At 44.6% G+C, this 26217-nt stretch overlaps 1 protein-coding gene across 2 annotated transcripts; it reads right to left on the bottom strand.

The window, feature by feature from the left end:
* Positions 1 to 4024: 4024 nt before the first annotated feature.
* Positions 4025 to 16951, bottom strand: LOC142432275 (uncharacterized). Of its 2 annotated transcripts, XM_075537402.1 has the most exons (4): positions 16334 to 16951; positions 14687 to 14863; positions 9561 to 9687; positions 4030 to 6514 (listed from the first exon to the last, which is right to left on the bottom strand). In XM_075537402.1, exons 2-4 carry the CDS (start codon positions 14699 to 14701, stop codon positions 4620 to 4622), a joined length of 2037 nt encoding a protein of 678 aa, XP_075393517.1. In that variant the 5' UTR covers positions 14702 to 14863; positions 16334 to 16951; the 3' UTR covers positions 4030 to 4619. The 2 variants fall into 2 exon arrangements, with proteins under 2 accessions (XP_075393518.1, XP_075393517.1); XM_075537403.1 differs by lacking the exon at positions 9561 to 9687 and having other exon boundaries at positions 4025 to 6514.
* Between the last annotated feature and the right edge of the window lie 9266 nt (positions 16952 to 26217).

Here is a 26217-nt window from a genome sequence, read left to right as displayed (position 1 = left end):
TTTATTAGGGGCTCATACAACTCTTATCACAATCCATACATCTACATACATCCATTGTATAAATCACATCCTTACATTCTTTGCCCTAATCATTTTCAAAGCATTCACTCTCCACTTAAGCCCTTTGCATCAGTTCCTCTTTTTTTATGAATTTTTTTTTAATCCAATTGTGGTTTATATAATCCAGTCATTGAAAATCTCATTAAAGAAAAGGTTAAGGAAACAGCTGGGAACCATGGCAGGAAGAACATAAAGAGACTTCCAGTTAGAAAGGGCCACGTGGTGGGCTGTCTCATTTCTTTTTTTCAAATGATTTTATTGGGGGCTTATACAACTCATCACAATCCATCCATCCATCCATTGTGTCAAGCACATTTGTACATTTGTTGCCCTTGTCATTCTCAAAACATTTGCTTTTACTTGACGCCTTGGTATCACCTTCTCATTTTCCCCCTCCATTTTTTTTTTTACATTTTATTAGGGGCTCATACAACTCTTATCACAATCCATACATCTACATACATCAATTGTATAAAGCACATCCATACATTCTTTGCCCTAATCATTTTCAAAGCATTTGCTCTCCACTTAAGCCCTCTGCATCAGGTCCTTTTTTTCCCTCCCCCATGGGCCCTTGATAATTTATAAATTATTATTTTGTCATATCTTGCCTTATCCGGCGTCTCCCTTCACCCCCTTTTCCGTTATGCGTCCCCCAGGGAGGAGGTCACACGTAGATCCCAGTAATCGGTTCCCCCATTCCAACCCACTCACCCTCTACTCTCCTAGTATCACGCCTCACACCCCTGATCCTGAAGGTATCATCCACCCTGGATTTCCTGTGCCTCCAGCTCCCACATGCACCACTGTACAACCTCTGCTCTATCCAGACCTACAAGGTAGAATTCGGATCATGGTTGGGGGGAGGAAGCATTTAGGAACTGGGGGAAAGCCGTATTCTTCATCAGTGCTACATCGCACCCTGACTCTTCTCCTCTCCTAGACCCATCTATGAGGGGATCTCCAGTGGCCGACAAATGGGCTTTGGGTCTCCACTCTGAACTTCCCCCTTCATTCACGATGTTAAGATTTTTCTTTTGAGGATATCTTATACCTGATCCCTTTGGCACCTCGTGATTGCACAGGCTGTGTGCTTCTTCCATGTGGGCTTTGTTGCTTCTGAGCTAGATTGCTGCTTTTATACCTTAAAGCCTTTAAGACGCCAGACACTATCTCACTTGATACCCGGGCACCATCAGCTTTCTGCATCACATTGGCTCATGCACCCGTTTGTCCTCGGCGATTGTATCATGGATGTGTGCACCCAATGATATGATTTTTTGTTCTGATGCCCGATAACATCCCTTCGGGACCACGTGATCACACAGGCTGGTGTATTCTTCCATGTGGACACCCCTACTTTATGAACTGCTGAAAATTTATAAATTATCTTTTAAAGTCTTATATTTATTTATGTCTTCCTTAACCCACTTTTCTATTGTCCATCTCCCATGGGAGGGGGTTATATATAGATCATTGTGATCAGTTACCTTCCTAGTTTGTCTACTCTTAAAATAGGTCCTGGGAGTTTTGTATTTTGTGTTCTGTTTCCAGTTCTTATCTCTAACTGTGTACCTGTTCTGGTCTAGACATAATTGTAAGGTAGAATTGGGGTCATGATAGTTGGGGAGAAGAAGCATTAAAGAACTAGAGGAAAGTTGTATGTTTCATCAGTGATATACTGCACACTGACTGGCTTGTGACTCCCCCGTGACCCTTCTGTAAGGGGATGTCCAGTTGCCTATAGATGAGCTTTGGGTTTCCACTCCCCGTTCCCCGATTCACAATGATAGGAATTTTCGTTCTGGGTCTTTCATGCCTGATTCCTGATCCTAACAACGCCTCATGATCACACAGGCTAGTATACTTCTTCCATGTGGACTTTGTTGCTTCTAGCTAGATAAAGGCTTGTTTATATTCAAGCTTTTAAGACGCCAGACTCTGTATCTTTTGATAGTCAGTAACCATCAGTTTTCTTCACATTTGCTATGTACCCAATGTGGTCTTCAGTGATCTTGTCAAGAAGGTGAGCGTCATGGAATGACAGGTTAATAGAAGAAAATGTTCTTTCGTTGAGGGAGTACTGAGTAGAAGCCCAATGTTCATCTGCAACCTTAATACTAAACCTATAAATATGTGCCTAGATCTATTTGCCCCTCATCATATATATGCCTGTACTTAGACCTCTATAAATGCCCGTTGCCTCCTAGGTCTTTCCTCTATTTCCTTCTCTTTCCTCTTGTCCCACTCTCATGTTCATCCTTTATTTTCAGTAATTCCTCTCGGTTACCTTGTCCTTGATCAAATCCTACCAGGCCTCCTACACTCTCCTTGCCATCGATTTTAGATTACTTGTTGTTCCCATGTCCCTGGGTTTGTTAACACCCACTTCCTTTCCCCCAATACCCTCTCCCATGTCCTCCCGGAAACATCAGTCCAGTTGTTTTTTCCTCTGGATTGTTCATCCCACCTATCTTATCTAGGCTTGCAGAGACAATAACATGCACAAAAATAAGACAGATAAAAACAAAGCAACAAAAGACACCAAAACAGTAACAACCAAAACAAAACTGACTTTTAAAAAATCCTGTACGTAGTTAAATGTCTGCTTGTTGACCTTTAGGAGTGTTTTCCACTGAAGCCTAATGGGATGCCACACCCTGGCAACAAAGTCTATTTTTGGTACTACCTGGGGATTTCATAACTTTGCTCCCTTTGCTATTCTGTTGCACACCCTTAGTGTTTTGCCTTGGTGTGGTGGGGTCCGATGGGGCACAATTCCCACGCCGTCTCCAGCGTTGTCCCCCGTAGTAATATGGGTCAGTGAGGGAAGTTGTGTCTCCTGGTGCGGCTTCTCTCTGTGCATTGGCTGCTCTGAGCAGGAATATCCTCAGGGCTTGGTGGGCCAGGCTGTGCTCCACTCCCTCTTCATTTCCTCCATGTGCTCACAGCACATGTCCCTTTCTCTGAGCTGAAACTTCAGTACTGTCCTCTGAAGTGAATTCTTCTGGGGACAGGGGGCCAAATGAATCTTTATACCAATATGTAACCTGTTCCATCCCAGACAAACATATACTTGTGTGGTCTGAGTGAGCAGAGTTAGTGGATGAAGTTGTCAAATCCAGTTGAGGAGGGCGTGAAGTACAGGAAATTGTTGAGTTCAGCAATGGTGTAGAAGTTGTGGAGTGGTGTATCTAACCTCCACTTCATTGGAATCGCCGTTGTGCTGATTGTGATTCTCATCCATTGTGTATTACTCAAATATTTATGCTGCACCTAAGTTACATGCCTCCCCCCCATTATTAAAACCTCCTTAGCAGCTTTTATGAATATGTATTTAATAGATTAGAAATAACTTCATGGCACTAATTTGTGACTATTTTATTATTTCAAAATCATTTTACTAGGGGCTCATACGACTCATCACAATCCATCTGTACATCGTGTCAAGAACCTTTGTACATTTGTTGCCATCATTCTCAAAATATTTGGTTTTCACGTGAGCCCCTGGCATCAGTTCATTTTTCATCCTTCCTCCCATGAACCCGATTTATAAATTATGTTGTCATATCTTGCCCTGTCTGATGTCATCCTTCACCCACTTTTCTGTTGTTCTCCAGGGAAGGGATCACATGCAGATCCTTGTAATCAGTTCCCTGCCTTTCCAACCCACCCTCCTCCTACCTTCCCAGTATCACCACTCACACCACTGGTCCTGAAGGGATCATCCACCCTAGATTCCAAGTTACCAGTTCCTATCTGTACCAGTGTACATCCTCTGGTCTAGCCAGTTGCAAGGTAGAACTGAAATCATGATAGTGGGGGCGGGGGAGGGGAAGATTTACGAACTAGAGGAAAGTTGTATTTTTCATCGTTGCTACATCCCACCAACTGCTTGTCCTCTCTGATTTTCTCATAGGCAAAGCCATTGTCACAGTGTACCCTTTTCCTTTTAACCTAATATAAATATCGCATTATCCTTTGAGTAAATTAGCTGGGGTTATGAAAATTCCACTTAACTATATTCCAGTAAAATTCCAAGCTCTCTCCAATAATGCATGGTATGTTTCTTATTCATTCATGACTTCATGCTCAGAGCCATGAGTTTAAAACCCATTATGGAAATTCTGCATTTCAATTATTCCTTTATACTGACCTGGGAAACCTCAGCGAAAGTGTGTGAATAATCCCAACAATCCAGTATTATTACCCTGTAGGGTTTCTCTTGTAAGTAACTTCTCAATTATACCAGGTAGGGTTACAATGAGTGAGAACTGACTTGATTAGGAACTATGGTGAAACAACATTCCAGATAGCAATTATCCATTTATTTTGAAATTCACATTACTTATTTATGACATGAACTCAGATTCTCATTCAGTTTATTGATACAAGGCAATCAACTATATGCTTTGGGTAGTGATCTTTAATTTTGATATGTACATATGTATTCGAATTTCCAAGCCTCTATATTCCTTATTTGCCACCGGATATACTTTGTAGCCATAATGAGGTAGATATTTTGCTCTATTCTTGTCCCACTAATGTATCAGTTTGTCCTATGGCTTATAAATAATTAAATTGTATTCAGTCACTGGGGGAACTACCACTGTCACGGGATTCAAAGGCACTGTCACCACATTCACTGTATTCTGAGGAATTCTCTGCTGTACAAATCCACGGTTGTCACTTGATTCCATTCTGGCCAAAGGCCCTCCCACATGAAGGTCATTCTCATTCATGAGGACCCCACTGGTGTTTACTGACACAGGAGAAGCCACTCTATTGCCAGGGCTTTCCTTCTGCATGCGATCACTCGTGTGTGATGACACCTGACTCCCTGTGGAGAGCTTTCCCACCTTGTCTGAATTGAAAGCTTTTCTACTTTTGTGGGTTTCCTTATGTGAAGAAAACGTGGAGATACAGGTAAATGTTATCCCGCACTCATTGCACCTATAGGTAAACTGTCCTAGGTCATATCCTTGATGAGACAGGAGCTCTTCCTGGGTTTTGAAAGCTTTGTCGCACTCACTGCATTGAAAGGGCTTCTCTTTGTGAACTTTTAGATGTTTATTGAGTGCTGACTTCTGGGTATAAGATTTTCCACATTGATTGCATGGAAAGGGATTCTTTCCTGTGTGAAATCGCTCATGTGCTATAAGAGATGCCTTTTGGCTGTAAGCTGTACCACACTCACCACAGACATAGGGTTTGATTCCAGTATGAATTCGCAGATGAATATGGAGATTTCCTTTCTGAGCGAAACGCTTGCCACATACACTACATACATGTGGTTTCTCACCAGTATGGATTAGTTGATGAATCTTAAGGCTTTTCTTCCCTGATAAGCTTTTTCCACAATCAGTACATATATGGAGTTTCTCACGAGTATGTGTTCGCTGATGGCGAATAAGCATTCTGTTCCCTGAGAAGCCTTTTCCACAGTCAGTACATATATGGGGTTTCCTATCAGTATGCGTTCGCTGATGGACAATAAGCATTTTCTTCCCTAAGAAGCCTTTTCCACAATCACTACATACGTGGGGCATCACTCCACTATGGATTCGACGATGATTAATGAGAGTACTTTTCCTGGTGAACCCTTTTCCACACTGATCACATGTATAGGGTTTCTCACCAGTATGAATTCGCTGATGGAGACTAAGCATTCTCTTTGTTACGAAGCCTTTTCCACAATCAGCACATATATGGGGTTTTAATGTATTGTGAGTTAGCGTATGCATTCTAAGATCACTCTTCAAGGCAAAGCCTTTCCCACAATCACTGCATACATAGGGCTTCACACCTGTATGAGTTAGCTCATGAATGGTGAGACTTTGTTTAATGGTAAAGGCTTTGTCACACAGACTACATGTATAGGGCCTCTCGCCTGTATGAGTTCGCTGATGAACTGTGAGAGAAGGTTTACTGGTGAAGCCTTTGTCACACTGACTACACCTGTAGGGTTTCTCACCTCTATGAGTTCGCTCATGGATGACGAGTTTTCCCTTTCGTGAATACCCTTTTCCACAGTAAGTGCACACATGGTGTTTCTCTCCATTATGAATTCCCTGCTGAATACTGGAATTGTTCTTCTTCTTCTGGTGCTTACTGCATTGTGATTTAATCCTATTCAATTTTTTGGACTCAAGAAATTTCATTTCAGCACAACATTGCTCTTGGTCAGCAGACAGAAAGGTCTTCTCGCCTCCATTAAGCAAAATAGACTCCTTTATTTTATAGTGTCTTCTCTGGTTGACTGTGTGTAAAGTTAAAATTGGTTTCACAGTTTCTTCACGTAAGTGAAATGTCCCATGACTTTTCGCAATAGAAACATTATTTTGGTGCTGATGAACACTTTCTAAGGCATCATGTTCGCAGCACTGTGCCATTCTGTCCACTCCTCTTCCTTGTCGTGTGCATCCAAGCACATGGTCATGGGCTTTCCAGATTTCTAGGAAAGAAGGGAATAATGAATCTTTCCCTCAGGTTGATTTGCCATAATGGCTTTTCAGAAAATGTATCCTTCTAAGTTAGATCTTCAGTCGCAATTATATGAATGTAAAGAATATACCGTGTTAAATGTTACTTGCCCATAATGCACACAAGTGGAAAAGTAAAAGTTGATAACATAGAAACAAAGTTAGGTAACAAAATGAAGTGAGTGCAAATCCAAGCCTGATCCATAAGACAGAGCTGTAACACCAAAGAACTGGCAGAGACGCAGCATCATGAAGACCCTGAGTCAGAGGGTCCAGGTGCCTGAAAGGATACAACTGAGTGCCTTCCATCAAGAGACTTGCATGCTCAGTGGAGAGAGAGCCTGTGCGCATTCCCTGGGGAAGCAGGTCTGTAAACTCTCAGTACTAGCGTGTGGGAAGCAAAGAAGAAGAGGGTGTCCACAGATGACTCCTCTATTCCCACATAGTAAGAAGTCTGGCAGCTGGGTTTCTGAGGTGGAGGGAGGCCTTCACCTATTCATTCTCATAATTAATACTATTCCCCACTCTACCCTCCCACTATAGTGCTATCTTATGGTTACCTCTCAGAAGCACATGGCTGATTGATCCCTATTTGGCAGCTTTACTAGAGAGCCACATAAGTGTTACTGCTGTCTGGCCTCTGAAGGCAGCCACGCCTACTCTGGCCTTCCAATCGGTTTGAGGGACAGTGAACTAAATAAGCCTTGATTGGAAATAGCTTCTCTCTCTCTGCAGGAAAAGATTTGGTGGAAAAAATAAAAAACGCAGTTGGGATCCCGGTTTGCTAACAGCCCAAAGGGAGGGGCTGTTTATGGTTCCATAGGGTGAGGAGAGTAGAGGATCCTCCCCAGCAAATGCAGCCAAGGAAAAGACAAAACTTCAGAGTTCCCCTAACAATAATTCTGTCTCCAGCTTCTCACAGCCCAAAAGGCTTATTGTTTATGTGTTCCCAGGTGAAAGAGAATGCAAGTGAAGGGTTCCTCAGAGCAGGTGGCCCAGGAAGAGAGGACAACCCATGGCATGGCACGGGGGACACTAAGATAACCAGAGAACTTGCCTCCCATAGCACACGTTATCAGAGACATCAGAGAGACCGAGCCTGCTGCAGCAGACATGGTCAGAAACATCGCTGATTCATGAGCAAAGCAAGTGCTGCCTTTCTAAGACTCAGGACTTTCCCACCATGGCTACTGTCACCACAAACACTCTAGGACTGTGAAACACGCCACACGGACTAAGGGGGACGGTGAACAGGAGGACTGAGCTACAACCAACGGTTTCCAAATTATGGACCTGCAGCAGCAACTGATGCTGAAGTGTTACTGGAAGATTACAAATTCAATGTAACTGATCCTCAATTAGAAACCATTTGCAGGGTTATGAGGGAAACATCTCGTCAGATGTTCGACACAGAAACGTCATTCCTCAGGTTGTCCCTCCGTACTGTATGGAAACCCAAGGTGCTGCTTGCCAAGACCTGCTCCATGGCTGTATATTTGGAGGTGAACTGCTTAAAGGCTATCAGCTATCTAGAGCAGTCAGATGCCATAGTCTCTCCTACCCTAGGTGGGGCCCACTCCCTGCTAAGGACAGTGGATTCATCAACTCAGGGAGGACCAAGGTTATACTGACAACTTGACTTTAGAGCCCACCCATCTTGTCACGTGTGCCCTGTCCTTCCTATTGCATGTACATGCCGAGCTCCTCTCCAATTGCACATATGCTTATGGTACAACCCCTTCCTGTTACACGTCATTAGTGGGGCTTGCACGTCCCCTAAGTAGATATAATCCATCATTGGAAATATGTTTGCTGTCTCTGTATGGAACTGGATGCTGAGATCATGGCTGTCCGGCAGGTGAGCAACTGCATGCCTTATCTTGTCTCATGTCTCTATAATTTACCATCAAACAATTGGTAGATCGCTCGGAGGGCTTGGGCTCAGGAGCCTAGATCCACAGTCGTTCACAAAGCTTTAGCTCTGGGTCAACTGTTTGGCTTCCAGTCACCCCTTTGGTCCTGGTAACTGCTAGCTGTGCCTGCAGAAAGCTTCGGCTTCTGGAGGAAACTCACACCACCTATGCAGCCCTTTCCAATTTGGAACATAATATAAAAGGGGCAATTGTGGTCAACCGAGGGACTGGATGAGAATGCAATGCACCTAAATCACGCATGCTCATAACTACAGGGCTGGAAAGCCGACTCTGCTGGCGGAAGATCCTCACCGTTATGAGATCTAAGTAAGTCTTACTATACATTCTTACATTCTCAGGACTGGCCACAATCCCTCCAATAAGCACCCACAAAGGAACTTTCATTGAGGAGCTGCCATATAAGATGAAGCATTAATGGTTTTGGCTATTTTCTCTGCCTGGAGGTTTTCTGTAAAACAGAATAAGCAACAACAACAACAAAAAAAGAATACGTAGGCTCTGTAACCAACCACCATAAATGTAGCAACACCGTGGGGAAGGCTCAAGGGTTTGATGTCAATTATCGAAAGGTCAATGATGCCTCATGTCACTGCTTCTTTATTAAGTTACCTGCTTATATTATACATTATGTAATATGTATGATGTGCAAGCTTTATGAAAGATCTCTAAGCCTCATTATAAAGACCCATTGGAAAATACACTCTCTCTCTCAGTCCTGACTAGGGACTAGGAACCACTGTACCCTGTCTGCCTTCTCATCCCAATCACAAACTCGCTCCTGAGAAAATATTCACGTGTTGGGGAGCCCCTCACACCAAAACACAATCGTTTTCCATGAGTGTTTTCAGCTAACCTGAACACATTCCACCACAACTTTTTTCTAATACAAATCCTAGTAGTTCCCCTCATTCCAACCAAGAGAACACATCAGGTTTGCTAACTTGATAACCTGCCCGTGAGAAATCACAGAATCTTAGACACACCAAAATCCACTTTAAGTTTTTGGATACATACTGCCACTTGGAGAGCATCATAGCCCCAAAAAAGACAAAGACAAGGCCAATCACTAGAGAGCTCTCCTCACCGATGGCCACCAGGTGGCGGTAGGTCTCCAACATCACATCCTGATAGAGGGTCTTCTGAGCAGGGTCCAGGAGCTGCCACTCCTCCCAGGTGAACTTTACAGCCACATCGCTGGGTGTCACAGATTTCTGTAAAAGGATTGCATTCAACGAAGGTGACAGTAACCAGCCTCTTGATAATATCACGGGTCCATAGGCACAATTGCACAGCGGGAATATATAAAGATTATAGGGAAATCATAGCGAATAAGACAGATGGTTAAAAAAAAAAAACGGAGTCAGACAAATTTCATGGTAGTATGCTCATCTCCGGAATGGCCAGGACCTCAGCAGCAGATCCTAGAAGAGAGTCGGAGAGGGTCTATCTCTGACCAAGGCTTATGTATCCTCTGTGGCATGCAAGTCCGCCTGATTATAGGCAAACACTTCTGTCACAGGAAGTAGTTCCATAGGCAATACAGCAATGGGAGGGGCACAGTATAACGGGTGTACAAGGAGTAGGAAGAGGAAGGATAAGGGGTACACATGTGACAGGATGGGCAGAGCCGAGATTCAAGATGACAGCCCAATCTTGGTTGTCTTTGAGCTGGTCTCATGTATTTTGTGGGCTCTCCATGGAAACCATCAGGATCCTTATAGTGGGCTGTCAGCTCCACTGATGGTGCAACAGACAACAGTGATGGCTCTGGATGCTGATGCCTCAGGGTGGTAACTTCTTGGCAGCTTCCCTCTCAGTGTGCTGCCCTAGTTGACCATGTGCTGCAAGCAGTGTCTAGGTCTGACGTAGATTTGAGGGAAAAGCCTTTCCGTATCCCACAAATGCGGCACTTTTCATGTGGTGATATGGAAGAGATGTAAGGATATTTCACTGCTCAGTTCTCTGCAGTGCAGGCTGCATCCATACACCTAGGCTTGGTTGTGTGTATTTCTTTTCAAATGTCTGTTAGTAAATGCAAAACCTGTGACAGAGAAAGTGTGCCCAGTACACCCACACGTGACAAAAGTCTTCATGTGTTTACAGCACAAAGTGAACAGGACATGGTGAAAAACAGTTGGGAGTTTCACCAGGACCCACATTATCAGAACCTTTGTAAGGTCATTGGCGCTAACTCTCCCGGGCAGTTCAGGGTCAATGTTTTGAGATGGAGCTCAGTCATCTCAACTCTTCTACCTATTCTGTCAGTTCTTAAACAAGTCATTCCTCACACAGCACTCTGCCTCTCTTCTAGGTGCGCTAAAGCACTGCGAGGGCCCAGGTAAAACTTGATCAGGAAGGCGAGGTTATGCTCAAGACTAGCATAAGTAAGCATGCGCATCGTGGCCCTTTAAGGTCCTCGTCTCTGGGAAGGGAACATGGAGGCGGGTGCTGCGGTGAACTGTATTGAAGAAGTGAGATGGTGTGGCACTGTCAGATAATCACCCATGGATATGAAAGGTTCGTCTCCAAACAATCAGCCATCTAAGTGAGATGTCAAGGAAGTCCACAAGAAAGAAGCAACACACCATCATCAGCCACCAAAGGACTGTGAAGCGTACAATCCAATGTTGAAGGGCGGGATTGGGATTAGAGCCTAAAGTCTGAGAGTCTGGTTTGCAGAACAAGGACAGAGGGAGCCCAATATTCACTGGTGGAAGTATACAGGAAACAGATCTCTGGTCAACTCCCTTTCCACAATTGAGGGAAAGAGAAGAGCGGTCCTTTAAGGGAGTGCATTGATAAGTTGAGTATACAATGTCAAGGGCAGAAACTTGACTTGAACAGGTGAACATTTTCAGCAGACTCTCCTGGACCTGATCTGTTTATGAAAAATAATGTGCTTGAGCTGTAGTATTGTTTGGTTATTAAGTGTACACATTCTGGGATACCTCCGGCGTATTATGTCATTGGGGTAACCCTCTTAAAGTTCTGATATACCAAGGGTGTGAGGGACGATGCTGGGAGAGTGGAGGGTGAGTGGGTTGGAAAGGGGGAACTGATTACAAGGATCCACATGTGACCTCTTCCCTGGGAGAGGGACAGCAGAGAAGGGGGGAAGGGAGACTCCGGATAGGGCAAGATATGACAAAATAATGATGTATAAATTACCAAAGGCACATGAGAGAGGGGGGAAAGGGGAGGGAGGGGAAAAAAAAAGAGGACCTGATGCAAGGGGCTTAAGTGGAGAGCAAATGCCTTGAGAATGATTGGGGCAGGGAATGTAGGGATGTGCTTTATACAATTGATGTATGTATATGTATGGATGGTGATAAGAGTTGTATGAGTCCCTAATAAAATGTAAAAAAATAAAAGAGGGGAAAAAAATGATTAGGGCAAAGTCTGTACAGATGTGCTTTATACAATTGATGTATGTATATGTATGAACTGTGATAAGAATTGTATGAGCCCCAATAAATTGTTAAAAAAAAAAAGTTCTGATATATGCTTTTTAATCTTTGGAGACAGGAAAACAAGGACTGATGAACCTATAGAGTCAGCAAACAGAATAAGGGATTTGCGGGGAGAGGGACAAGGAGGAAGCAGTGTGGAGAAGTGGTGATGAAAATTCCTCCTGTTTATTAGATATTTACATGACAATTCATAACACTGGCAAAATTACACTTATTAAGTGCCAACAAAAATAATTTTAAGACTGTGGTCACAACAACGTCAGGAACTGTATTAAAGGGTCACGGAATTAGGAAGGTTGAGAACCACTGCTCTACAGTAATCCAAAGCAAAATGTTACTTTGAGGACCAGAAGACTCTGGAAGCAAGCCCTGGTATTTTCAAGTGCCTCATAAGCATGTAAGAGTTGGCCACTAATTAAGGAAGCCCAAAGAACAATGGACGTGTTCGTGCTGTGGTGCTGGCCAAGAATATGAAGTGTCATCAAGTGTCAAAAGGGCAAACAAGTCTGTCTTGGGAAAAGTACATAGAAGAGTGCTCCTTCGAGGCAAGTATGGCCAGACCTTGCTGTATATACTTCGGATATGTTGTCAGGAGAGACCAGTCCCCAGAGAAAGATGTCGTGCTTCTTAAAGTAAATGGGAGGGACAAAGGAGAAGGCCCTCCAGGGGACAGGTTGATAGTACAGAGGACGTACACTGGTACAGAGAGGAAACAGAAACGGGGAATCCAGGACAGATGACCTCTTCAGGACCAGTGCGGGAGAGTGGCTATACCAGGAGGGTGGAGGGAGGGTTGAGTGGAAGGGGGGAACCAATTATAAGGAACAACATATAACCTCCTCCCTGGGGGTCAACAATAGAAAAATGGGTGAAGGATGAAGAAATTCCTGCTCAGAGCAGTCAATCCACAAAGAAGACCATATGGCCAGCCCCACTATGAGTCACAACATAGTCCTACAGGGGACAAACTGGGGACACAGTGTAGGAATTCCACCCGATATGATCCCACCACACGGAGACAAAACACTAAGGGCCTGGAACAGAACAAGAGGAACAGCACAACAAAGTCCTCAGGGAATACCAAAAATATACTTTGGGTCCACGTCTTGGCATCCCATCAGACTGGACGGGAAAACACTCCTAAAGGCCAACAAACAGTCCTTCTTGTTCTTGGATTTTGCTTTTTGTCATTGGCTTGATGTTGTTTAGTTTTATTGCTTGTTTTTGCTTTTTGTTTTTGCGCATGTTATTATCTCCACAGGTCTGTCTAACTAAGATAGGCTAGATCAACAATCAGGAGGAGAAAACAACTGGACCAACAGTTCTGGGGGGGCATAGTAGAGGGGGAGGTAGGAGGAAAGGAAGTGGTGTTAAACCCAAGGACAAGGGAACAAGTGATACAAATCTGTGGTGAGGAGGGTGTAGGAGGCCTGGTAGGAATGTGACCAAGTGTAACTGAGAGGAATTACTGAAACCCAAATGAAGACTGAACATGATAGTGGGACAAGATGGAGGTAAAAGGAAGTAGAGGAAAGAGCTAGGAGGATAGGTAATATAGAGAGCTCTAAATAAACGCATGTACATATGTAAATATATTTATACATGAGGATGTGGAAATACTTCTATGTGCATATATTTATGGGTTTAATATTAAGGTAGCATTGGACATTGGGCTTCCACTCAAGTATTCCCTCAATAGAAGAACACTTTGTTTTATTAAACTGGCATCCCATGATGCTCAAGTTCTCGATATGATCACTGGAAACAAATTTGTGCATAATCAAGTATGGTGAAGAAAACTGATAATTTATAAATTATCAAGGGTTTGTGAGGGAAGGAGGAACACGTAAGGATGGGGGAAAATGAGAGGCTGATAGCAGGGGCTTACATGGAGAGCAAATGTTTTGAGATGAGGGCAATGAATGTACAAATGTACTTTACACAAATGATGTATGGATGGATTGTGATAAGAGTTGTATGTGGCCCTAACAGAATGATTTCTTTAAAAAGAGTGAAGGGAGATGTAGGACAGCATAAAATGTGACAAAATAACAATTTATAAATTATGAAGGGTTCATGAGGGAGTGGGGAGAGGGTAGGGAGGGGGGGAAATGAGGAGTGGATACCAAGGGCTTAAGTGGAGAGCAAATGTTTTGAGAATGATGAGGGCAACGAATGTACAATTGTCCTTTACACATAGAGGTATATATGGATTGTGATAAGAGTTGTATGAATCCCCAATAAAATGATTTTTAAAAAACCCAAACTATTAATAGTTTAGATGATACATTAATTACAGTGGTTCTCAACCGTCCTAATGCTGCGACGCTTTAATACAGTCCTCCTCATGTTGTGGTGACCCTCAACCATAAAATTATTTTCATAACCATACTTTTGCTACAGTTATGAATAGGGTACCCCAGTGAAAGGGTCTTTCAACCCCCAAAAGGCTCACAAGGCACGGGATGAGAACCACTGATCTACAAGAATGTTGCTCTTCAGGATTTTATGTAAGATAACCTCTAGAAAGACACTTTCTCAGAAAAGGTTGATATCCCCCTCATAATCAGTGTTATTCCTAATCTTATACACAGCTGATGTTGAAATCTGAGTGAAAGTTTATTTTTCTCCTGCTTCTACTCTTCCAAAGGTGCAGTTTTCTGATGAACTGGACTGGCATCATACGGGCTGCTACAAATCAATTAGGAACCCAGAAAAAGCAAAACAAGCCAAATGTCACCTGAGCGTTGATCATTTTCTTTGGTCCTTAGGACACTGCCTGGAGCAGAGTCTCTTTGTGTTTACTGGATCAGCACCAATTTTGTTCAGACTTCTGTCAAAATCATCCCCAAACCAGGCACCTCTTCTTCCTTCCTCCCAGTGATTGTCTTGTGGTTGGAGACTCAAAACCTGCAGGCTGATGGGAAATTACACTGTGTGTGACATATCACCAATAAGTCTAGAAGCTGTTATTACTATTGCTATTACTGCTACGATTCCTGTCTCTTCTTAACACCAATCCATAATACTATTGAGTGGTCCTTTATTCAGTGACTCAAAATATATGCCACAGACAATACAACCAATGATTCAAATTCTGGATAAATGGTAAACAATGATCTTTAAAATCAATGAAGATTGGACACTGAATACACATGTAGGTGGAAAAATAAATGAAAAGGGTGATATTCCTAGCTCACAACATACAAACAATTCATGATAAGGAGTGATTCTCAAGGGAAATGATAAATAACTGAGTATTGAAGAAGGCATGTCATCCACAAGCAAAACCCAAAACCCAGTCACGGCCATCAAATGCATTCTGATTACAGCAACGCTTTGGGACAGGACAGAAGTGCCCCTTGTGGCTGTCCAAGACTAACAGTTTACAAGAGTCAGCCTTTTCTTTCTCAGGGGTTGTGGCTTGTCCTTTCCAACCGCTGACCTGGCAGTTAATAGCCCTATTTGTAAGTGACAGGTGGGAAAATGGGGGCTGAAGGGCCTGGTCACCACCAAATGCAGACACTAAAGGATTAACTGGCCATGCCACAATAGAGAGGGTTGAAAGAATTCAGGCACACATTATACACCTAAGGGGACAATCCAAAGCTGGACAAGGACAGACTAAAGTCACATGCCTACAGGTGAAGGTCAACCTGGACATGCTCACTATGCACCAGAAACATCGGGCACTAAGAGTGGCCAACACCCTCAACCACACCCACCCCCAAGTGAGGACTGATAGGGGGTTAAACAGTAGCCTGAAGGCAAGATCTGGTGTCAGCACAGGCGCGCCCTCTTCCAGGGCTCATTCTCTAAGGAATGCCTCTTGCTTATTAGGTTCCAACATTCTTTGGGCTCAGCAGCCTCCTCTTTCTGCCCATTTTTACCACGTGGATCTTCACGCTCCCCCCAAAGCAGTAATGTTCAGTCTCCAACCATCCCACAGCCACGCCATGCTGCCTGGAACGCTTTCCAGAGGCAGCATTTACTATCGGACCGAACCCCCCCCCCTTTCTTTCATAAAAATGTACTTGGATTTACAAAAGTGCTTCTGTCGAGCGAATTCTTTCAGTGCTGAGAAGGAAGACCGGGGATGGAGGGGATTGCAGAACCTTAACGTAACCACGACCCCACCAGCCTTTGGCACGAGGGCGTGCTCACCACTTCCCGGCGAGTCCCAGCGCAACTGTAAAGGGTTCCTGACCCGGTGCGTTCCGTCCTCAGGGACAAGCGCACAGACCTGCGAGCCTCACCGTCAGCCCGCCCGGCCGCGGTCCACGGGCGCTCGCCCTGTTGGTCCCACGGCAATCGACGCTCGCCTGCCCCCCAGCTCCACCCCGGCCACGTCCCGAGCGCAGGGGCCCCGCTTTGCTCAGGTGCTCACCTAAGATGAAAACCCCCGTCTTCCTCCGGCCCCTCGGGCGTCCCGGGAACTCACACTCGTCTCGGGAAGCGTCCACGGCCCACGGCGCCCGCAAAACGTCATCAACGCGCGCGGCGGCTCCGCGAGACTCCTGGGAACGACGGCGGCCGCCGGGGGCCACAAGTGTCCGCGTCTCCAAGCGCGCCCGCCCGCCGCGCCCTCGGCGCGTTCGCGAAGCCTCCCCAGGTGCCTAACGCGGCCCGAAGGAAAGGTGCGCGTGCGCGTGCGCGGGGCGTCTCTCCGCCGTGATCTGGAAGTCAGTGGATTGTGAAGTTATCTGGATTGTCAGAGTTACTGCCGCCTCGAACGCCGCCGCTAAGGCTCCAGTAAGTGAAGGTTAAGGTCAAGTCCCGGACGAGAGGGAGAGAAGAACATAAAGGAGGCAGACACAGTTCATAGCAGCATGCTCACCTTCACCTCAGCCCTTCTTGGAGCTCCCAGCGGACGCCGGAGAAGAAAGCCCGTCCGCGCTACCTGGAGATATTTATAGGGAGCCACAGACATGCATATTCAGTAGTTACATACGTCACCGGGTGGGTGGGAATCACAGCACAACTCCCTGAGCTAACAGGTGAGGTAACTTAAAGAAGGTATGAGGGGTTGGGTGCCTGGCGGGGGAAAGAATAGAATCAAGAATGTCAGCTTCCATAGGGAGACAGAATCCACCGCGCATGCGCACAGTCCAAGGCAGCACAGGTGCTGGGGAGAACCTGGGGGAGCCACACTCAAAGCAGGACGATGCACCACACCCCATCTCCAGTTTACCAAAGGTGTGTCTTTCCCACCGGGAAACACCAGCTTTGCAGAGTCCTTCTGCTAAAGTTAGGTAATGTAGTCTGGCCATTCCCACACTGGATGGCGCTACTGACCCTGTGTGGGGGAATCCAGCCCCTCACAATCCTGTATTTGTGGTTTCTTACACTGCATTTGTAGGACAAACAGTGGCTAGAAAGGCCATAATATAGATATGCATTTTTTTCCGTGTTTAGGCAAATATAAAATCATGTAAACTAGTGGTCTCAAATGCCATTTTCTTGGATGATCCCTCACTATGATTTCATATACATAAATATATACACATATTGGTCAATATACTTTCATTTGTCATGATACAGTCATAGCAAGGCAAACAGAAAGCCTTGCTCATTAGCTTTGGATGTCTAATTTGGAAGGAATGGTCCACACATGACTAGCTAGCAGGTGATAGACAGAATAAAGAATGTGAATTTTAAAATAAAAATGGGTAATTGGAATCTGGAATGTTGATTCTTGTCGGTTGCTATCAAGTCAATTCTGACTCCACGTGATGTAAATGACAAATTGCTTAGAAGAGAAACCCTGCAGGGTAAAAGTGGATTGATGGGATTGTTTACATACTTTAGTTTAGTTTCCCCAGGTCAGAAAAAAAGGAACAATTGAGAATCATTTACATTATGAATGTTAGAATTCTTAGAAGGACTGATGAACCAGTAGTCAATCTTCTAGTGCCTACTTATGGCTGTAAGGGATATTTGTCACTTAGTGTCTTTGGACTTGGTCCTGAGGATGAATTCAAGAATGAAAAAGGAAACTTTCCATGTCTCGTTAGAGAAAGCATGGACTTTATCTGGAGTCTGTGTAAGTGGCATCATGATAACCCCAGGTAATGTCCTGTGGGCAACTGAGGACCTCAAAGAGTCTATGCAGCCAAATTCTCTGCTCATAATTAAGAGTCTGGAAGGCCATTTGGTGGAGGAAGGCATTCACGTTTCAGAGATAGAGATGAGTCCTTGTCACATACTCCTGACTGAAAATTATCCCCACCATCATCCATAATAGTGCTACTTTAAAGGTGTTCTTACAAGCACATGGCTGCTCTCCAGACAGCTGAAGGCTACCTGTCTCTGAAAACAAATTCTATTGTTCTCATTCAAAGGTGGACAAGTCCCCCCTGCCTGATACCAATTCTGGTCTTGGCTTACTACTCCAATGAGGCCAATGATAAGGTTAAGACACTGTCCACCTTGTTAAGTATGTTATTGATGGGGCTCCCATGCCCCAAGACTATATAAACTCGTTGGAAAATATATTTGCTCTTTCTCTTTGCACATTTTACCTCTTCATTTCCCCCTAATTGCACAGCCGCACCTCAGGACCCTTCTGGTCATAAGGGTGGACCTCCTAATCTAGTCAAAGGTGATGCACTGTTTATATCAGGTTCAAAGACAAGGGATCGTTGTGACAATGACTTTTGGGGTTAAGAAAGCAAGATGTAATCACCACTGAGTTGGTTCCTAGTCCCAATGACCTGACCTGTGTGACTGGAACCCTGTCCCTCGGCTTTGGCCATGGCTGATCCTTCTTGTCTGTCCATCGCCAGCCCTTCCTTTTCACCCCCTCTCAGTGGACAGAAACCTTCAGCCTTTTAGGTCAGCAGCCAAACACACTGTGTGCTCTAACCGTCAATTCTTGGCCTAAGGGCTTCTTTTAATAGACCTTAACTATTCGGTAAACACATTTTGATTTAAATTTCCATGTCTTACCTCACCATGATGTTAAATTACTTAGTCCATGGGAGAAATTACACACACACACACACACACACACACACACACACACACACACACACACACACATATTTGGAAGTGAATGAATAGTCCCATGAAGAAGTGGGCGTGATGCATTTCTTTCACATGGCCTTCCCAGCCACTGTTGGTCATACCCTGCCCACCCCCCTCAAATGAATGTGTAGGGTCATGCAAACGTGGTGTATGAAACCCTAACAAGTTAATCAATATTGCCATTCGGTAACCTTAAAAAACATGCTGTCTTCCCATGCAGACAAAGGAGAAAACACACATGTGCACACTCACACCCCATTTCCTATTGTACGGAAATTATTTAAATAAGGCCACCTTAACCAAGTCCCCAGAGTTGGATAAACAGGAAATTCGGTGAGCACGCGTCCCTGAAATTTCTGGCCCTTGGCGGCGCCTTAGTCCAATCATCTTCAAGGTGCCTGTGGGCCTGCCATGGTGTGCGTGCATTTGGGAAAGATCCTGAGCAGCTTGTGGAGCCGTGCATCCTTCGGGAAGTAAGCGTCTGTTATCACAACGACTTGTGTGTACGGAGGGTATCCAGTGCGTTTTCCATCTTTGAAACAGGGTGAAAGACGTGTGGACGGGTTTCGGGGGGTCAGGGCCGGGCTGGGGGACTTGGGGGAAGATAAAGGAGGGGGCACCTTCAGGGTCCTACCCAGGGCAGGCCCAGGCTGCCCCGACGGTTCCGGGCCCGGTCTTTGCGCATCTCCCTGACCGATCGTCTCCACTGGTGAGTAACGCTGTGTGATTGCATCCGAGCCTAGGTGCGCAGCACTGCCATTTGCAAAAGGCTGGTGGCGGAATGGTTGGGTCGGGTTTCTGGACCGGCATTGCCCATGGTCGCTTCTCAACCCGGAAAGAATGCACGCGCCAGCAGCACTTTTGTAAACCCAAGTAATTGTTAGGAGGGAAAGGGGAGTTCTGGGTACTAAAGGCTCAGGTAGTGCACTCAGGCTGTCTCTGGAATACGTGCAAGGCCGCATAGTGGGGGCCCGGGGTAGAGTTAGGCTCAAAATTGCCGCTTCAGGGGAGCGCGGAAATGCACCTTGAAAATGGCTGGAAGGGGGCTGTTGCTGATCCCAAACTTGCCTGAACTGAAAGAGGAAGACTAGCTCTGGAGAGACAGAGTATGAGCCCTCACAGAGCCCCAGCTTCCGCAGGAGCGATCCCGCTCTCCTCCATGAAAGACAGGGGCCTGCCCTCAGTCTCCTGCTAGTTATGTGCCACCCTCCCCCCTTGTCCCCAATTGGGGGTGGCCTGGTTCAGGGTATTGGCCATACTTATTGGCTGAGTTCAGGCACATGTGTAACTTAATGTTACCGGTGCCTAGTGTGACTGCCCAGGTGACCTGCACCTGCACCTAGGTCACCTTGGTCTGAGCATGCCCAGCTTTGGATGGTCCCCAGAGGTGCCTGCGGTGTGCCTGCTTTCTTTGAAACCCCTTGATTGTGGCACGCCCAGTTAAGTTTCATTTGGTGGGCACCGCAACCTTTATCCCTCATCTTCCCACCTGTCAGTCACAAATGAGGCTGCTAACTGCAAGGTCAGCACTTAGAAACTACAGGCCACTCATTGGGAGGCAGATTAGGTTTTCCACTCATGTAAAGAGTTAGATTCAAAGGTAAACAAGCGTCCATCTAACTCAGAAGCAACAAAGCCCACATGGAAGAAGCACACCAGACGCTGTGATCATGAGGTGTTGAAGGGATCAGGTATTAGGCATCAAATAACAAAGAATCAAATCATTGTGAATGAGGGGGAGTGCAGATTGAGGACCCAAGGCCCATCTGTAGGCAACTGGACATCCCCTCACAGAAGGGTCTCGGGAAGGAGACGGGCCAGTCAGGGTGCAGTGTCGCAATGATGAAACATACAACTTTCCTCTAGTTCCTAAATGTTTCCTCTCCCCCACTATCATAATCCCAATTCTACCTTACAAATCTGGCTAGACCAGACAATGTACATTGGTACAGATAGGAACTGGAAACACAGGGAATCCAGCCCAGGTGGTCCCTTCAGGACCAGTAGTGAGAGTTGTGATACTGGGAAGGTGGAAGGAAAGTAGGGTAGAAATGAGGAACCTATTACGAAGATCTGCATATAGCCTCCTCCCTGAGGGATGGACAACAGAAAAGTGGGTGAAGGGAGACGTCAGACAGTGTAAGATATGACAAAATAATGATAATTTATAAATTTTCAAGGGTTCACAAGGGGGGGAGCAGGCAGGGAGGGGAAAAATGAGCTGATACCAAGGGCTCAAGTTATGTTTTGAGAATGATGGCAACAAATGTACAAATGTGCTTGACACAGTGGATGGATGTATGAATTGTAATAAGAATTGTATGAGCCTCCAATAAAATGATTAAATAAATAAATTTTTAAAAAGAGTCTTGGAAACCACAATGGGTAGTTCAGCAGAGTCCCAAAGGGTCTCTATAATTGGAATCCATTCAGTGGCAGTGAGTTTGTGCTTTGGATTTTGATTGTGGATGACATGCCAAGGTGTAGTCAATTAGCATTTCCCTTGAGAATCACTTTTTACCATCAATAGATAATTTATATATTGTGAGGTAGCTATTATGCTTTATTATTTATTTTTGTTGCCCTGCATATGTATTCAGTGTCCAGTCTTAATCTATTTTTTTTAAACATGATCATTTACTGTATTTTCGCAAACCTGAATCTTAGGTTTTGTGGCAGTTACATAATCTAATGTCAATTTGAGATTTGAGAGAATTCAGAGTGAAGGGGTAGACAACATAACAATCCCACACTTGATCCCATTGTTGCAGCCATGATCTCAACCTTCTGCTTGAGGGCCTTCCACTTCTGTGCTTCCCATTTCTCCAGGGAATGGTCTCTCCTAACAGCAGATCCAAAGTATCTAAGACAAAGTCTGGCCATTCTTCCCTCAGACAGCACCCATTATGTACTTCTCCCAAGACAGAGTCGTTTGCCCTTTTGGCAGTTGATGACACTTCATATTCTTGGCCAGCACCACAATACAAACGAATCCATTCTTCTTTGGCCTTCCTTAGTCAATGTCCAACTCTTACATGCTTATGAGGCACTTGAAAACACCAAAGTTTGGGTCTGGTTCCCTTTGGTCCGAAATATAATATTCTTGCTTTTGAATACTCTAAAGCAGCCATTCTCAACCTGTGGGTCATGACCCCTTTGGGGGTTGAATAACCCTTGAACAGGGGTCGCCTAAGACCATCAGAAAACACATATTACCGATGGTCTTAGGAACCAAGTCACCTCTCTATCCGTCTCCAGGTGGGCCCTCGCTCATGCAGATATGCCCATATCCAAGAACCCAGTGTGAAGACTCTTACCCATGCTACACCATGCTTCAAGACAAAATTTCATTTCTTTGTCATTATAAATAAATATTTTACAATATATAACTATATATTTTTTGATAAATCGCTATGCTTAAATTATGTTCAATTTGTAACGATGAAAATACATCCTGCCTATCAGATATTTATGTTATAATTGATAACAGTAGCAACATTAGTTATGAAGTAGCAACAAAAATAATTTTATGGTTGGGGGGGGTCACCAACACATGAGGAACTATATTCAAGGGTCACTGCATTCGGAAGGTTAAGAACCACTGGTATAGTTTGTCCCACCCTAAGGAGGGCCCACACCCTTCTGATAAGGGTAGTGGATTGTTTCCCTGAAGGAGAGCCCAGAGTGATCAAGCCCAATCAAGGGTGACCAAGGTTAGGCCACCATCTTGAGTCTAGAGTCCACCCATCTTGCCACATGTATACCCCTAGACCCTCCACTTTCTATTCTGTGTACACCCCTAGCTCAACCCCTTCCTGTGATGCCTGTGTGTATTGTACAGCCCCTTCCTGTGAAGTATGTGGTTACCTATAATCAGGGGTCTTTCATGACCCTAAGCATATATATAGCCCTTTGTCAGGAATGAAGAACATACACTCTCTCCTTTCCTCTCTCCTTCTCCCGCCCTCTGCATGGACCTGGCTGCTGAGATCATGGCCATTCCAGAGATGAGCATGCTAGCATAAAATGTGTCTGACTCCTTTACTTTACCTTCTTTTTTTTTCCTTCTTTTTTTTTAAAGTCATTTTCTTAAGGGCTCACACAACTCTTATCACAATCCATACATACATCAATTGTGTAAAGCACATTTGTACATTCATTGCCCTCATTATTCTCAAAACATTTGCTCTCCACCTAAGCCCCTGGCATCAGCTCCTCATTTTTTCCCTCTCCCTACCTGATGCCCCCTCCCTCATAAACCCTTGGTAATTTATAAATTATTATTTTGTCATATCTTGCCCTCTCCGACGTCTCCCTTCACCCACTTTTCTGTTGTCTGTCCCCAAGGGAGGAGGTCACATGTAGATCCTTGTAATAACTTCCCCCTTTCCAACCTACCTCCCTCTATCCTCCCAGTATCGCCACTCACACCAATAGTCCTGACAGGATCATCCGCCCTGGATTCCCCATGTTTCCAGTTCCCATCTGTACCAGTGTGCATCCTCTGGTCTAGCCAGACTTGCAAGGTAGAATTGGGATCATGATAGTGGTTGGGGGAGGAAGCACTTAGAAACTAGAGGAAAGTTGTACGTTTCACTGTTGCTACATCACACCCTGACTGGCTCGTCTCCTCCACGAGACCCTTCTGTAAAGGGATGTCCAGTGTCCTACAAATGGGCTTCGGGTCTCCACTCCACATTCCCCCCTCATTCACTATGGTAAGAATTTTTGTTCTGATGATGCCTGATACCTGATCCCTTCAACACCTCGTGATTGCGCTGGCTGGTGTGCTTCTTCCAGGTGGGCTTTGTTGCTTCTGAGCTAGATGGCCATTTGTTTACATTCAAGCCTTTTAGACCCCAGATGCTATATCTTTTGATAGTGGGCCACCATCAGCTTTCTTCACCACATTTACTTATGCACCCATTTGTCTTCAGTGATCCTATCATGGAGGTGAGCACACAGTGATATGATTTTTTTGTTCATTGATGCCTGATAACTGATCCTTTCGACACCTCGTGATCACACAGGCTGGTGTGCTTCTTCCATGTGGGTTTTATTGCTTCTGAGCTAGATGGCTGCTTGTTTACCTTCAAACCTTTAAGACTCCAGATGCTATATCTTTTGATAGCCAGGCACCATCAGCTTTCTTCACCACATTTGTTTATTCACCCACTTTGTCTTCAGCAGTTGTGTCGGGAAGGTGAGCATCACAGAATGCCAATTTAATGGAAGAAAATATTCTTGCATTGAAGGAATACTTGAGTAGAGGCCCAATGTTATTCTGCTACCTTAATACTAAATCTATAAATACATGCACATAGATCTATTTCCCCATCTTCATATATAAATATATTTGTAAAAGTACATCTTTTTCTTGACCTCTATAAATGCCCTTTGCCTCCCAACTCTTTCCTCTATTTCCTTTGACTTTCCTCCTGTCCCACTATCATGCTCAGTCCCCACCTGGGTTTCAGCAATTCCTCTTGGTTACATTACTCTTGATCATTGGATCACTTGTTGTTTCCTTGTCCCTGGGTTTGTTAACATCACTACCTTTCCCTCCACCTTCCCCTCTCCCATGTCCCACCTGAACTATCAGTCCCTTTGTTTTCTCCTCCTGATTGTTCATCCAGCCTATCTTATTTAAACAGACCTGTGGAGATAATAACATGCACAATGACAAGACAGAATAAAACCAAGCAACAATATACAACAAAACAACAACAAACCAATGACCAAAAACAAAACACAACAAGAAAGAAAAGCTTGTAGTTAGTTCAAGGATTGTTTGTTGGAGGAGTCAGACACATTTCATGGTATCATGCTCACCTCAGCTCCTCTTGGTGATACACCAATGCCCATACATACTTAGTGGCATGATAACAGGTAAACCCACACGTCACAGGAAGGGGCTGTGCAATAGGCACAAGCATGACAGGAAGGGGATGAGCTAGGAGTGTGCATGTAATAGGAAGGAGAGGGAATAGGGGTATATATATGAGAAGATGGGTGATCCTAGACCTAGATTCAATGTGGCAGCCTAACCTTGGTCATCCTTGAGTGGGTTTGACCTCCCTGGGCACTCCTTCAGGGGAACAACCTACTATCCTTATCAGAAGGGAGTGGGCCCTACTTAGGGTGCAACAGACTATACAGTCTGATTGCTCTAGATGTCTGATAACCCCCAGGGAGAAAATCTGACCTACTTTTGTTGACCTCCTAGGGTACAGTCAATTGCCAGGTGTAGCTAGCAGCTAGGTTTGGCATATATTTGTGGGAGACAACTTGGGAGAAATCTTCCTGTTAAAATTATTTTCGTTGCTACTTCATAAGTGTAATTTTACTACTGTTATGAATCACACACATGTAAATATCTGACAGCCAGGATGTATTTTCATTGTTACAAGTTGAACATAATTAAAGAATAGTGATTATATTAAAGGCTCAAGTGGAAGGCAAATATTTGGGAGTGATGATGGCAACAGATGTACAAATGTGCTTGACACAATGGATGTTTGTACGGATTGTGATAAGAATTGTGGGAGCACCCAATAAAATGATTTTTTTAAAAGAATAGTGATTAATCACAAAAGAATATGTAATTATATATTGTGAAATATTTATAATGACAAAGAAATTAAATTTTGTCTTGCAGCATGGTATAGCATGGGGAACAGGCTTCACACTAGGTCCTCTTATGTGGCCTATCTGCATGTGGACGGACCCACCTGGAGACAGGAGCAGTGCCTCAGTTCCTAACACCATCGGAAATATGTGTTTTCCCATGGTCTTCGGAGACCCCTGTGAAAGGGTTGTTCCACCCCAAAGGGGTGGACACCCACAGGTCCAGAACCACTGAGTTAAATCATTGGAGACAATGGCATTTCAGAACACTAGTTTACATGAGTTTATATTTCCCAGCACAGTATATTTGAAAGTGAATGAATAATTGCATGCACCAATGTGGAGTAACCGGTTTCTTTCAAATGGCCTTCCTAGCCTAGCTACTGTGTTTGGTTCCCATCAATGAGCCATGCAAATGAGGTGTATGAAACCCTAAAAAGTGGGTCAGTATTGCCATCCGGTTAAACTTAAAAATCAAACACACACACACACAAACTTACACACACTCCGGTTAAACTTAAAAATCAAACACACACACACACACACACACACACACACACACACACACACACACACACACACACACACACACACACACACACACACACACACACACAC

This window comes from Tenrec ecaudatus, chromosome 18 (genome assembly GCF_050624435.1).
Source record: "Tenrec ecaudatus isolate mTenEca1 chromosome 18, mTenEca1.hap1, whole genome shotgun sequence".
In the NCBI taxonomy this organism is placed as follows: Eukaryota; Metazoa; Chordata; class Mammalia; order Afrosoricida; family Tenrecidae; genus Tenrec; species Tenrec ecaudatus.
This window is presented reverse-complemented; position numbering and strand designations above follow the sequence as displayed.

What these genes read in the sequence shown, in the direction of transcription:
- LOC142432275 (XM_075537402.1), bottom strand. An exon ending in CCGCCACCTGGTGGCCATCG is followed by an intron (nt 6,515 to 9,560) that starts GTGAGGAGAGCT and finishes CTTCTTTCCTAG; the next exon opens with AAATCTGGAAAGCCCATGAC.